General features: G+C 41.3%; 2 protein-coding genes across 2 annotated transcripts in view; one reads left to right on the forward strand and one right to left on the reverse strand.

Moving 5' to 3' along the window:
• Nucleotides 1–14,771, reverse strand: part of rhbdf1b (rhomboid 5 homolog 1b) — a gene marked incomplete at its 3' end in the record, with an annotated part of 79,178 nt that overhangs the window by 59,954 nt on the left and 4,453 nt on the right. The window lies entirely within an intron of this gene.
• The window catches only part of LOC308303053 (zona pellucida-like domain-containing protein 1), a gene marked incomplete at both ends in the record, with an annotated part of 21,056 nt that continues 7,585 nt past the window's right edge, over nucleotides 1,301–14,771 (forward strand). The window contains 2 exons of the mRNA XM_080747372.1: nucleotides 1,301–2,395; nucleotides 10,051–10,156. Coding sequence (XP_080603498.1) covers nucleotides 1,301–2,395; nucleotides 10,051–10,156 — 1,201 coding nt within the window. The remainder of the gene's footprint in view (nucleotides 2,396–10,050; nucleotides 10,157–14,771) is intronic.

A 14,771-nucleotide genomic window follows, 5' to 3' on the forward strand; every position in this document is an offset into this window, starting at 1 on the left:
CTGGCCCTGTTACAGATTTTGTCCAAAAATCATGCAGATCGGTACACAGTATCTCTGTAGCCATTAAACGAAACGGGTATTTCTTACATTGATGCTCCTACATATTATCATGCAAGCACCAGTTAAAGTTACTTTCCATCCCTCATAACCCACACACTGCACATCATTTCAGAGCTCAATCTTTGAACGGGTAAGGACTAGTGTCATTAATATACCTTTGAGTTGTTATGTGGAAATAAGAAAAAGGTCCCCCCCCTCTTCTGTGTTGCCTAGAAGTGGAGGATTTATTTTGGGGTTTGTATTGCAAAGTTCACTGTGATGATGTTATCACGGTGCACTTTCAAATACAAACCCCCAAATCAATCCTCCGGGGGGACCTTTTTCTTATTTCTGGTTCTCTCCTTTAATGTCTGAGGCCTCGCCATGCGTTGGCTACAACGCTTCTGACAGCTGTATGTGGGACCATACCCTACAGACATTCTAGTACATTATGACATAAGCAACACAGCTGCTTATATCAATGGGTGTGTTAGATTTGTGTGTCAATCTGCATTGACAATACGAGTGCCTTCTGTCTATGCTTGCACATTGGCACACCCATGGCTCTCTGGGCACACCTAAATCTAACACAGTTACATAATCATTTGAATAGCTGCAGTTATTAGTCTGCCGTGTTGTTTCTTGCAATGGTTACTGGCAATAGTTGTCTATTAGAAATTGTATGGATATGTTTATTATTTATATAATCTTTCTGTAGGTTTCTGCTACCCCTACCCCCACCCCAGACACGTGGCGCTCAGCTTACCCACACATTTAAGGACCACAGTGGAAATGAACAAAAGTTTTTTTGTGTTAAATTTGTGTCAATAAAACTGTCGATACTGGGTCATTTCTCAATGTGCTCCATCCGGAAGAATTGTATATGATCTTCAGGAATTCATCATATATAGGTTACTGTACTTAATGTTATTTAAGTCAATTGACGGCGGCTTAGCCTGTCTGTGACCCAGGTCATAGATCTAGATATTTTCTGATTAATATGCTTCCGGATTTCAGGTTGTTGCCCTGAGGGTATGAAACCACGCTGCCACCCTTCTCCTTAAAATACAATGCAATTGTCAACTTATACCGTGGCTGAGTGGTTCAACCTTCTTTTTAAGCCAATTGCGGCAAAGGAGACACTCTATAAAAGGCTCCTGAGCACCCACCACCAGCACCAACCTGTGTTTGCCTTCAGAGCTGAATAAACGAGGTATCCAGTCACAGGAGCGGAAAGCCTAACCACTGCTGTTGAGCCAAGATGAATATTCACATTCTTTTAATCGTTGCCACCATCATAGGTAGAAGTAGTCAGCTGACATTGAGTGACTGTGGTGCAATTGGAGAATCGAGACGTCCAGAGGTCAGTGACATTGCGGTGACATGTGGCACCAATTCCATAAGTCTGGCAATTCAAGCCTGCCCTGTCGTCTACACTGGCTACAACGAGTCACTGATGATTATGAACCAAGTCTCGGACCCAGCCTGCAGCGGAACCCTGGATACATCTGTATCTCCACCCGTGGTGCGTTTCAACTTTCCCTTGAACACTACCCATGCCTGTGGAAGTGTCTTCAGGACCACCAGCACTGCCGGCACAGGAGTTTTCTCAGACATCTCCAACGTCCAGACAGTCAACGTCAGTGGCATAGTGCGATCCTCTGATCCCACCGTAGGGACAATCACCTACAAAGCAGAGCTGAAGTACTATTACTCCTGCGCCTACCCCTTAGAGTACCTGATCAACAACAACCAGATTGATGTGTCAGCCTCCTCTGTCGCACTGGAGGACAAAAATGGCAGCTTCGTCAGCACCCTGCGCATGGAACTGTTCAGCGATGCTAATTACACAAGGCCCCTGGTGATGCCACAGAATGGAATCGAGCTGAGGACCAAGATCTTCGTGGAGGTGAAGGCCACCAACTTGACAAGCCAGTACAACGTGCTCCTGGACCGGTGCTACGCCTCAATCTCCCCGCTTCCCAGCAACTCCAGCTCCTTCAACCTGTTTGAACCCTGCGTCAGTGAAGAGCTCCTCACCATGATCCAGAACGGCATCAGCCAGACCGCCCGCTTCTCCTTCCCGGCTTTCCGCTTTCAGGAGCAGCGGAACGAGATCATCTCCACCTACTACCTGCACTGCATCACCCGGCTATGCGAGGTCAGCACCTGCCACACCTTCATGATATGCAACAACGGCAGGCGAAGAAGAAGCACGGAGGAGGATGAGACTGCCGACTCGTCACCCCTCCACACCATCATCTCCCCGGAGATCGTCACCCAAACAGAAAATAGCCATACACTCCCAGTCCCAGCCCCACTGATGCAAACCCAGGATGAGAATTTGTCTACTGCGGTTGGTGCTGTTGTAGGCGTTTTAGTATGTATGTGTATTATTGCCCTGTGCATCGCTACCGTATTTTACAAGAAGCTCAAGAACTAAATGAAAACCTCCTTGAGCTGAAGGCAGGATAATGGGGCATCAGGCTATAGGCTAAATATTGTATTTTGAGGTGTACCATATCCGACAGCTTTTCTAACTTTTCTGGTAGAGGACAGGGCTTTGTTCACCTCATTGTCGTTTGTTTGTCATCCAGACAGACAAACCGTGTAGGACTATTCAAATTTAGATGAAGGATTTTTATTGTAGATGTTTAGATCAATCAACATATCAACTTTATAGTCACAACAGCTAAATCACATCAGCATTCAGTATAGTGACAGTCGATAAAGCACAGGCGAGTATAGGTGTAGATTTAATGTTTGTTTTTAATAGCAAATGCACTGAAAGTGTGTATCCGTATGAATGTATGTACAGTATCCACTATGCATGTAAGATTTTAAATTAGTTGTGTGAAGGTCTGTGGAATGATTTGAAATGTACAGTATTACTGTTTAACTTATTTAATTTATCATCTTGCTTGAGTTGAGACAGAAAACTATAAAATAAAGAATTTCCCCCTCATATGTTTCATACTTTTTGAAATATTGAACTTAAATTGTGTAATAGAAGTCAACAGGGCATCACATCGCGACGTATTGAAATGGGACATTCTGCATAATGAGTACTTTTACTTTGGGTACTTTAAGTACATTTTGAATTCCGGGCTTTTAGTATTTATATATTGCAGCATTGATACTTTTACTTACAGTAAGTAACAAATGTGAGTACCTTTTCCACTACTGGCTGAGATGGCTCTAGAAAGGACAGACACTCCCTGCTGTTCGTTGATTACATCCACTTGTCTCCTTCTCAGGATTATAGATACATAGATACACAAGGTACATAGAAATATGACCAGCATGCAGCAAAGGTCGCAGGCCATAATAGAACAGCAGAAGCACATCTGTGTGGTAGCTTACACAAACTTGGCTGATTTGTTACTTTTATTTATATAAAACAAGATAGAGACAAACAAGATAATGACAAACTGCATGGCCTCCGTGTCCAATATAGATATATTAACAGCAAGTTTCTTCTATTGGAGTGCAGTTCGTGAACAAATCTGTGTCCGCTAGAGCGAGTTATACCGGGCACTGTTCAGTGTTCACTTTCAGTCTTGTGACATTATCCATGCGCATAGCTGCGTGAGCTGTGGTTAGTGTACTTTCATGGACAAGCAGAGATACAGACAAACCTTGAACTAAAAAAGAAATGACTCTATTCCCATCCATGTCCTTGCCTGCTTGTTGTACAGCAAATTATAAATGTTAATCTAAAACGATAACAATCACTAAAAGAGTCAACAACAATATACACCAAAGATGAAAGTATATTCTGAAGGATATAAACTACTACTAAAGAACTTGACAGTATTGCCCAGAGCCCTTTTATTAAAACTCAGATCTTGATTTTCCAGTTTACTTCCATTGAACAGAAGAGTCTACCTCCCATCCACATCTAAACAACATGTGATACCTATTTACATAGTTTGGGCTATTTGCAGAGCGTGGGCTTGCTGTGCTGTGCCAAGAGCACTACCTGCGTGTGTGTGTGTGTGTGTGTGTGTGTGTGTGTGTGTGTGTGTGTGTGTGTGTCCGTCCGTGCGTGCGTGCGTGCGTGCGTGCGTGCGTACGTGCGCACAGCCACACATGCGCGTGCAAGCCGTGCACGCACGTGTTTGGACAGCATGCTGTCCAAATCACCTTGAGGGCTGTGTGCTTGAGACAAGGAGGGAGTGAGTATTTATTAGAGTATGTGTGCAATCCGTACATGTGTAATGCATATTTGGCAAGCTGATGGAAACATTTGTTCACCTGTTTCTGTACCTGCAGTGCACGGTAGATTACTTCATGATGAAACCGCAGACAATGCTGCTATGCACATCACTTTGGGCCTCATTTTGTCAAGCACCCCAGATTCAAGTTCTCCTCATTCATTTGTACATTTACATGGGGCTCAGTGATGTTAATAGGTTTTTAATGTAATGAGTCCCGGGACCCAAGACGGGTCTTTCGGATGAGTCCCAGGGATATTTTATGGGTCCCACAAAAATTCAACGCATCATGTCATTTTTGACAAAGTGCAGCATTTAACTTGAATTGGTTATTATATGGTTATGTTCATGTTACGTAGAAATGTGTCTGAAAGAAATGAACCACAATTCCAAATCTTACAATTTTAATACTTCCAAATAGTCATGTGATGGTTTGATTTTTTTTTATACCTAACCGGTAATATCGGATGTTGACCACTTGGGGGCGTAGATAGAAGCTTTTACCGAGTCTTCATAATCAACAGCCAGTCAGCCACCTGTTATTTTATATACATCGATAATATGGATCTTCTAAGTGAGATCATGATGTCTCCTGTTTGTACTGTTACTGCTTCTATGGAATGGGGGAAATGCCGTGCTTGTGTTTGCTCTGCTGTATACAAAGAACCAGTGGACTGGGTCAAAAACAGTGGATTAGGATTGCTTGTAGATCGTCTACTTTTGTTTTGAACGGTTGATCATAGAGGGACGTGCCGCCCCTCTATGGAACGGACCACCAAATGGACGGCGCCGCCACGAAAACACTATATCAATCAAACAGTTAGGCAGCCTAGGCTATATACATACTGTCTCAGATAGCATACATGCTAGGCTAGCTTGCTTCCTCCGTGTTGTAGTTGAGCCAATAAAGGTTATTTGACCAGGTTCACCACGACGTTAATCGTCGCTATTGTTGTAAAGACGCAATGAAGACCTGTGTGGCTTCTAACACGTTGTCCAATGTCCACCACATCTATAAACTATAGCGCGTGTATCCAGTTGTTATTGAATGAAGAGGACAGAGGGAGAGGAGGCGGGTCGCTGTGTGAGCAGTGAGCATGTCATGTTTCTGCGCCATACACGTTCTGTGGGGGAACACTTTTTGGTGTATCACCTAACACGCTGTGCCACTATGGTCAGAGAGCGGCCCGGTGCTACGCTAAAACTCAAGCACCCACTGTCGTTAGTTCTATCGTCTGTTTTAAGACTTTCTACGCGGATTTCATTTGTGTTAACATAGCGTTAAGTAGCATGCCTTCACCCATGAACAATGGTGGCGTCTGGACTTTTTAAAATATTTTTTTTTTCGCAACGTGGTAAATTATTTTAACGTGGACTCCAATGGAGGCGATGCGTCCGTGGGACCCAAGGACACTGACGTGAATGCGTCTTTAGGCAACGTGAATGCGTCAGAGACGCGTGACGCGCACGTAATGACATCACTGCGGGCTCCCAGTTCAATCCCTGGCTTATCATGTTGAAGCATAAAAACTAATTCCACCCACTGTTGTAAACCTGTGACAATAAAGTTAATTCTGAAGTGTCCTTTAGCAAGACGCTTAACCCCTCACTGCTCCAGACGAGCAGGGTCGGGGTCTGCAGTGAGTGCTGAATGGCCTCTTCACTTTAAAACGTTTTCAGTGAATGGACCGTTAGAGCAGTGGTTCTCAACCTGTGGGTCGGGACCCCCAGGGGGTCCCCAAATTATTTTTTATGTATGGGGCTGTTAAGTCTGACATCATTTTGTAGGCAGAGAAGAACTTTTGCCCCCCAAAAAAGTGAATCTTTTTACTATTTTTACTATTTACTAATTTTTCTTCTATTTGTTGTTGAAAGGAAAGTGGTAGAATTTAACTTTAGTCATTATTTTTGTCTCGGATCTGTTGAAATAGCGGAGGTCTGACTACAAAATGATGTCACGGCTTAAAAGCCCCATAGAGGGTATCCGCACATTTCTAAAGTGACAATTCAAGGACTTTTTAATACCTCTAAAATGACAAATTAAACAATGGCCAAATTGTCAAATATTAGAGGCAGAAATTGTGAAAATAGCCGATCTGCTATTTTCACAATAGAACCATATTATACAAAATGTAACTCTTAGTGCTCGTAGGGTGAAACCTAAATCTGGTGTTAAAATAAATGCCTCCAATAAATGCCTCCAATCGAACACAACACTTCATATGTTTTTACAAAGACAATTGAATGTGTCATTCTGAACATATATCTGTACATACATACAGTATGTTATACAGTTTGGAATTATTGATAAATCATTGAGTTAATGGTAGTCATGGGATTCAATTGCAGCCCAGCAGGTTTTTATGTGGCTTTGGGGCGTAGGGGATCTTAACCATCATAGAACAGCCAATGTTGCATTCTACCCATTAAAACGTTTTATTCTGTGGTTGGTTGCCCTGTTAGTTTAACCACACAAGAGTATATACAGCAGACTTCATTGTAGGCCCCAATCTGACCAATGATCTATGTTACAGTACATGTCGTCATCCTCTCTTTTCCACTATTCTAACAAAGTGAAAAGTCCCTTAACAACCTTTTTTTTTTCTCTTCTCATTAAAAGTGTTACTCAACATTTCACCATATGGGGATGTTATTACACCACATCGCATAGGAGTGGAAAAACGTCCATTACGATTCCGTTGCCAGGAGCAGAGGGGTCAATTGGGTATGGCAAGGTATGGCAGCTGCCATATTTTGGCTACAGGGGAAAAAATGTACTTAATAAATTCATCATGCCTGTTGCTAAGGTATGGCAACATGACTGGTGTCTTGCACGTGCACAACACTGAGCTGACGCTACCGGCCAGGAGTCCCTCTGGCAAGGGCATAACGATTTTGTTTCCCCTTTGCCAGGTACAGGACTGGGCACTGTTCGTCTAGGCAGACTTGGCCAATGTCGATGTCGCCCGCCATGCAGTTTGGCGGCTATAAAGTTGGTGTCAGAACGAGAGATGATGGGGGAAATTATGAGAAAAGGGCATAAGCCTAAGGAGAGTGGAGACACAGTGAGAAAGTGTGTCAAAGAGAGAGCAAGAGAAAGAGAGGGGAACACAGACAGTAAAGAGCAGATACCGGTAGCTACTGCAGATTGTCAGAGGGTCGGCTTAGCAACAGATTATCAAAACGAAAACCGGTTGTAAAACAAAGTATAAACTAGCAGTGGTATAAACTAACTATAAGTACATTTTCTCAAGTACTGTACTTAAGTACAATTTTGTGGTAGTTTTACTTTACTGGAGAATTTCGAAATTTCAATACTTTTAGTGTATTGGAATACATCTCAGAGGCAATATTGTACTTTTACTCCACTACGATTATTTGAAAACTTAATTACTTTGTAGATTTTGATTATTATTATTATAAAATATACATTACCCACTTCAGCCCTATACACCTTTCTGCCATTTGAAAACAGTCGATCTACAGCAATGCATTGTAAGCTTGTAGATTTTCAAAATATTTGTATACATTTGAAAACGTGTGAAATGGGATATTCTGCACAATGAGTACTTGGTGCTTTAAGTACATCTTCATGACAATACTTTTGTACTTTTACTCAAGTACATTTTGAATTCTGTATTTCTACATTGCAGTATTGATATTTTTACTAAAATAACAAATGTGAGTACTTGTTCTTTCTTGGCACTGAGTTACACCTGTGACGACGCGACAGTATATCTAACGGATCTATCTACGGATTTGAAATAGAACTGGCAAACCCTGTTAGGGATTCCCTAAAACCTTTCCTTCTCTCTGCCAATTTGTCTTCCTCAAACAAACACCCTCTCTCTCTCCATACTCTTCCTCACTTTGTCTCTCCACTGAGATTCCCTCATTCTCAGACTGACTCTCTTCTCTGTCATCATACTCCAGCTCTTGATTCAATATGCTTACGTATGAAGGTTAGGTTACATAAATGATATCTTGTAAAAAGAAAACGCCAGTATAGAGTTCTCAACAGGCAACTGGCCCAAAAACGTCGGTACATGTAGTGTAGGCTCGGGTCCGGACAGAATTTGAGAATTTTGAGATATCTAGTCAGTAGGCTTTCCACTGACCATTAGTGTACGTCCAAGTGGCTGTACCAAGAACTGCAGGGTATTTATAGTGGGACATGGACTGTAAGAGTGCATGGGACATGCATAAGCTGGTAAGCTTCACTGATGCTGCAGATTGATGCAATAATGATGCGTATATAAAATATATAATCCTCATCAACCGTTATGTGTGCTTGCTACATGGTGGAAAGAAATCATTCAGAATAGAGCCCACCCGAAATTAACCTGACTCCGCCAGATGTGGCGGTATTAAATTAAGGCCTAGAATTATTGAATGCTTTAACCAGTGAAAAATAGCAGATATACAAGCTCACAGCGCAGCACCGAGTGCCGCGCTGCGAGCTTGTAGATCTGCTATTTTTGAAAAAGTCGTGAAAATGTGTGCAAATCTTTGAATATATGTATTTTTAAAGCGAACGTTTGTAACTCAAATTTTTGTTCTGGGTGTCCCTGGAACTAAATATTTTGAGATGGGGGTCCAAATAAATATCATTTTGGGGGGTCCTTCACATGAAAAGGTTTGAGCACCACTGACATGGTAGTCTCTCAAGAACAGACTAACTGAGCTCCAGTTAATTAAGTGAAAAGGACCTTTTTTTAAGATGGCTAGCCAGATTGCTGACATAGAAACATACCTGTAGGTTTTTCAAAAAATCTTAGAAGGATTCAAAAGACACTTATAGAATCGGATCAATTTTTCAATAGTTAAAGCATAAAATAAGGATACACAACCCGTTCTAAATGGGTTAACATCAGAGTCTTGAGCTCTACAGTGTTGTAGCTGAGCTGTCGCGCCGCAGTGCATCTACGTGGGTTACATTATTCTTATCATCAAATTATTGGCTCAGGAATGCAACAAAAACAAAAAGATATTCATGAATTCAAGTGTCCATGGGGTGTGTAATTGATAGAAAAAAAGTCATTTTGGAGGTGAACTATCCCTTTAATGCACCACACCTCTGCCTAGCTGACTGATTGACTCACCAAAGCCAATACAGATAAATATAGTCCTTTTAATAGCTCACCGTTCTTTATATTGGTTGTCTGTCTGATACATGTATGACAATACTGAGGTGTGATTGGTTGTCCGCTGGTTCAGACATGACTGAGATTAGAGGTTATGAATGCTTAAAACCCCTCCGCCCAATGACATAATAATCAAGGGGAGCAGATGAAGAGCACATTCTGTCAGTTTGCTTAGATTGTGACATTCAGGTCATTGTTATGATGTATACCTTGTTGTCTGATGCCACTTCTGCATGGCACTTTGGGGATGATGCTACATAAATGGAGATAAACGGGCAACTATGAGAAAATTGCACACAGTGGAACAGAGTAGAGAGAGAGAGCGCGAGAGAGCGAGAGAGAGAGAATGACAGAGTAAGACAAACAAACAGTGAGCGAGAAAGATGGAGACATGGGAAGGTACTGTAATACCAAAAAGAAACACAGTACCACACACACAAGGGGAGGTGCAACACGGAGCCATATAGACAGAGTCAACCAGAGTCAGCAAAGTCAACCGTTTTGTGTCAGCCGTCTGGTGACAGAAGTGGGTCGTCGTGGTCACAATAAAACGTCCCCTCGGCCGCAGCCCCCGTCCTAGAGTCATGAATAGACCTCCTCAGCAGCCATCCCTCTGTTCCTCTGTGTCTCCATCCCTGTATCCTGACCAGCAGCCCCCGTGCTGTGAGCGCCACTACAACAGTTTCCTCTGTTGGCTGGACATGTATGGGAAGCTAATGGTAATTGCCCACAGATGCAGCATCAAGGGGGTGGATGGTGGGGGTAGAGAGAGAGAGGGGACTCTGAAAAGAATATTTAAAGGGGGCGAGGTCATAATTGTGGTCTCTTTGAAATAGAGAGGGAGTGATTCAGTATCTCCATAGAGAAGTCTGGATTCTCCGCAGAGAAACTTTGGCTGAGTGACAGCATTGTGATGAATGGGACATTGAGGAAGAGTTTGGGGGAATATTTCACTCCATATAGTGGAGGTTCAAAATGTTCTTTTAGGTCTGTTTGCAGTTTGCCACATTCAACTCTTACAGTACCCAAGCGCCGATGGATCCTGGCTTAAACGTGACAGACAGACAAACTCACTAAACTATCATAAATATAAACACAAACGCATTGCCCATTGACATTGGAGTGGTTACGACATCTTGACTCAAAAAACCACATGCCAGCCACACTATGCCCGTCCGGGCCAAGGACAGAGTCAAAATAAGATATATACTACATTGTCTCCCTTGCTGCGGTGTCTAAGGGCCTTTAAAGTGATGATAATATGCTCCGATCATCTCTCCACCAGTTCTCTGTGGTCCTATCCATCAGAAAACTTCATGACCCCTTTAACCACATTTCTTCCTACAATCACCACTCACAGAGGAGCATGTCCTCTTTTAAGACATAAAACACTAAACTGCACACAACTAATTATTACTCAGTATTATTATTATTATTATTAATTGTGCAAATTATCACTTCGTAATAATAATCATTATTATTATTGTTGTTATTAGTACAGAATATTAATAATATAAAAATCACATACTACTGTAGATTACAGGAGATGAGCTCAAATCTTGATCATTTCAACTTCTAGTGGGTTACAGGCAGCACAGACTCGCATGGAAGATGACAATCACAGCATCTCCTGAAAGGTGATACACACCTGTACTGTCTCTGTGGAGTGATGACCCATCCCACGATTAGAGCCAGAGTGATGCAAGATCTTCTCAGATTGGTTAAAATAATATTGAATCTATTGAAATAGGTTCCAGCCAGGTTGGACCTTTAAAGGTGTTTAATGCATTCCAGCACTTCCCTGAAGATAAAACTCAAAACAGAATAATTTTCAAAGGTTCAAAATACCACATTTTAAGTGGAGCATTCAAGCATATTGCAGCCCAATACAAGCCAATTTGTAATGAAAATATTATGCATTGTCTGAGTTCAAAAGGTCTGAGTTAAAAATAAGCTCTTGTGTCAGACTCATAACTAGCTTATTTAAACTCTTAAGTGATTAATTAGTAATCTAATTCATGGAAGTACATTCTTTTCCAGATGTTCTAACCATATTTGTTATCAAAACTCTTGTCATAGCGTTATGCATAATTCATGACTTGTCCCTGAGTGGAGTTTTGGAGCAAGGAAGCTTGAAACACAAATACATTACATTTTGAACAAATAAAAACAACTCCTGAGCATCAGGGCTGCATGATGTTAATACAAAACTAGAAAAATATTGTTCCTTCGAAACAATTGTGGGCTCGCTTCAAGCCAGAAAACAATGGCTATAAAAGCACAAAATGTCAAGATCGCAGGCAGTGCTCTCTTTGACGTTACTGACGTCAAAGATTGGTCCATTTTGTTCCAAAAATGTGTTAGGCAAAAGTTGACCCGCTGGTGGCGCTATAACAGGCCAATGTGAGAAGGTTGGTATCTGTTCCTTGACCTATTGGGAATGTGCTTGCAAGATTTCACGCACATCCCAGGCTGTGTTCATGATTTGAGGTGTTTTTGGCTTTGGACACTTTATCGCTGCTTGCAGCTATATTTATTATTATTATTTTATAATTTTTTTGTGTGCACTTCATAGGCATGTTAGATAAAGGTCCTTAGATTGCGTGTAGAATGTTTCATGCAAATTGCAAAAACAATCCTAGAATAAAAACGGGTTTAAGCGTTTTACAAACTGCTCAAAATTATATAGCGCCCCCCTTTGGCCATTTGGGGTAAGATTGGTTTCAGTGATATTTGAACTAACCCTCTACACTATTTTGTCATGAAAATGTGACTTTGCATGTATGTTTTAGAGGCAGAAGAATAATTTGCATAAAAATGCAATATTGTTTGAATTATTTAAAAAAGCATGTTTCAATGTTAAAGAAATCCGATCTGACAGATCTTTAGATATCGGTCCAAAGTTCACGTAAAAAAGGTTTTGTGCACGTGACGCGAAAATTCCAGAATAAAAGCGGGTTTACGCGTTTTACAAACTGCTCAAAATGGTGGAAAATTGAAGGGCGGAGCTTACTTAACAACGACACAGATGTCTTCCGCTTGAGTCAAAGCACGCGTGTAACAAGTTGCATGTCTTCAAACGAAACGAGTCATGACTTATGCCCGTTTGAAGTTTGAATTTTCAGACGCTTCGTATAGCGCCCCCCTTTGGCCGATTGGAATAAAATTGGTTTCAGTGATACTTTGACTAACCCTCCACATCTTTGCCAAATGCCATGAACGTGTAACTTTGCATGTATGATTTAGAGGCCGAAGAATAATTTGCATAAAACCGCAATATACGTTGAATTATTAAAAAATCATTATTTAACGTACAAACTTCTCACCACATAGCCTTGTAGATATAGGTTCAAAGTTCATGTGAAAAAAGTTTTGTGCACTTGACGCGAAAATCCCAGGAGGAGATAGATTTTTACTGTTTTTCATATAATTCCGAATTGTGGGAGACCTAAAGGTCAGAGGTCAAAAGTTAGAGGGTAAAAGTTGTTCGGCATGAGGAGACGCATAAGTGTATACAGGTTTCATGGCTGTACGTATAACACAGCATGAGCTATACCTGTTCAAAGTTCGCACTTTCGAAGGCTTCCTACAGCGCCACCATTTGGCCGATTGCTGTATAAAGTAATAGCACACATTGCCACTGTAAGCTGAACACATTGATGTTTTTATTTTCATTTTCTCACTAAGTATGTAGGAGTAGAAAGGAACCGAAGTTCCCGTCTACAGTATGCATGATAGATAAACTAGAATTGACAGAGTCAATTTTGACAAGTGTGCCTGCAGTGCGCGACCTTGTGCAGCGGTTTGGACGGTGAGACAATCCGCCAAGTCAAGGTACAGTACACTACGGCACAGTAAGGTACAGCACAGAACAGTACAGAAGATACAGTACACTACAATACAGTAAGGTACTGTACACTACAGCACAGTAAGGTACGGTACAGTACAGTACAGTACAGTACAGAAGATACAGTACAATACACAGTGTTGGGAAAGTTCACTTTAAAAATGAACTAGTTCAAGTTCAAGTTCAGAACTTCTAAAATGAACTAGTTCATTTTTAGTTCATAATTCCCCATTATGAACTAAAGTTCATGGTTCCCCAAAATGAACTACATAGTTCTTTTTTAGTTCTTTTTTTAACCATATTTTTTTTTTATACTTTTGGCAATTCAAAAAAAAGGGGAAAAAATATATAAAGGTCTATATATATATATATTATATATATAGACCTAAACATTTATATATTATATAAATGTTTAGACGTTTCTGCATGCTATTATTTGTCAAAATTATTGACTCAACCCATATTATATAGAAACACACACAGCAATAATTTCATCCAACTTAACATTGAGGTGCCCACAACATCAGTCTTCCTGCACCCTTATTGTGAAGGACTGCATGTAATAACCATGTTATTGTCTCATTGTGTGAAATATCATAATATTCAAAAACAAATATTTGACTCCAATTGATTCCCCACACAGTATTGACTTGATATAGCAATACAAAATAATATATATATTACACAGCAGTTGTGGGAAAACTAAGACATTGTTCAAAAAACACAATTCCGATTTTGGTAATAGGGCAAAAAATATATTTTTCTTCAATCTACTGTCTTGATACTCTAACCAAAATTGTGCTATAGACCATAATCTACAAATTGGAAGTGAAAGAAACTTTAACACACATTTGAAATGAAAACAAAAAATTACATGTACAGGGAACCCCACTAGAAAAAAACAAAAAGTTACATGTACAAGGAACCCCACTAGAAGGCAGACGTTTCTAAACCGTGCACAGCATGATCCGCGTTGGTTAAAATAGCTGATCTACAAGCTCACGTTGTCTCGTGGATGCGACGCGTTGTGAGCTTGCAGATCAGATATTCTCGCCGTGCAACACACATAGGACAAAGTATAGTCAGTCAGGCTTGCGAGACGAGGAGGAGATTCACACACACACACAAACACACACACACACACACACACACACACACACACACACACACACACACACACACACACACACACACACACACACACACACACACACACACACACACAGTGCAGGAGCAGAGTGCAGAGTAGACAGCACTGCATATCAACGGAGCCTCCGACGAACGTTCACGAGGCACTGCTGCGTGCAGTGCCTACTATTGGAGCACGTGAATGAAAAGAGAGACGAGAGGAGCAGAGGACAGACGACCGCGGAGGCGCGGACCGCCGCATGAACGGCCGACGAACGCCGACGAACGTCGTTCACGGGCGTCAGAATGACCGCGTTCGACAATATCGTTCATCAAGCGAAAACAATTACGTTCAGTTCACGTTCGCCCAAAATATGAACGTGTTCATGAACGATC

This window comes from Nannobrachium achirus (assembly GCF_963921795.1).
Source record: "Nannobrachium achirus genome assembly, chromosome: 18".
NCBI lineage: Eukaryota > Metazoa > Chordata > Actinopteri > Myctophiformes > Myctophidae > Nannobrachium > Nannobrachium achirus.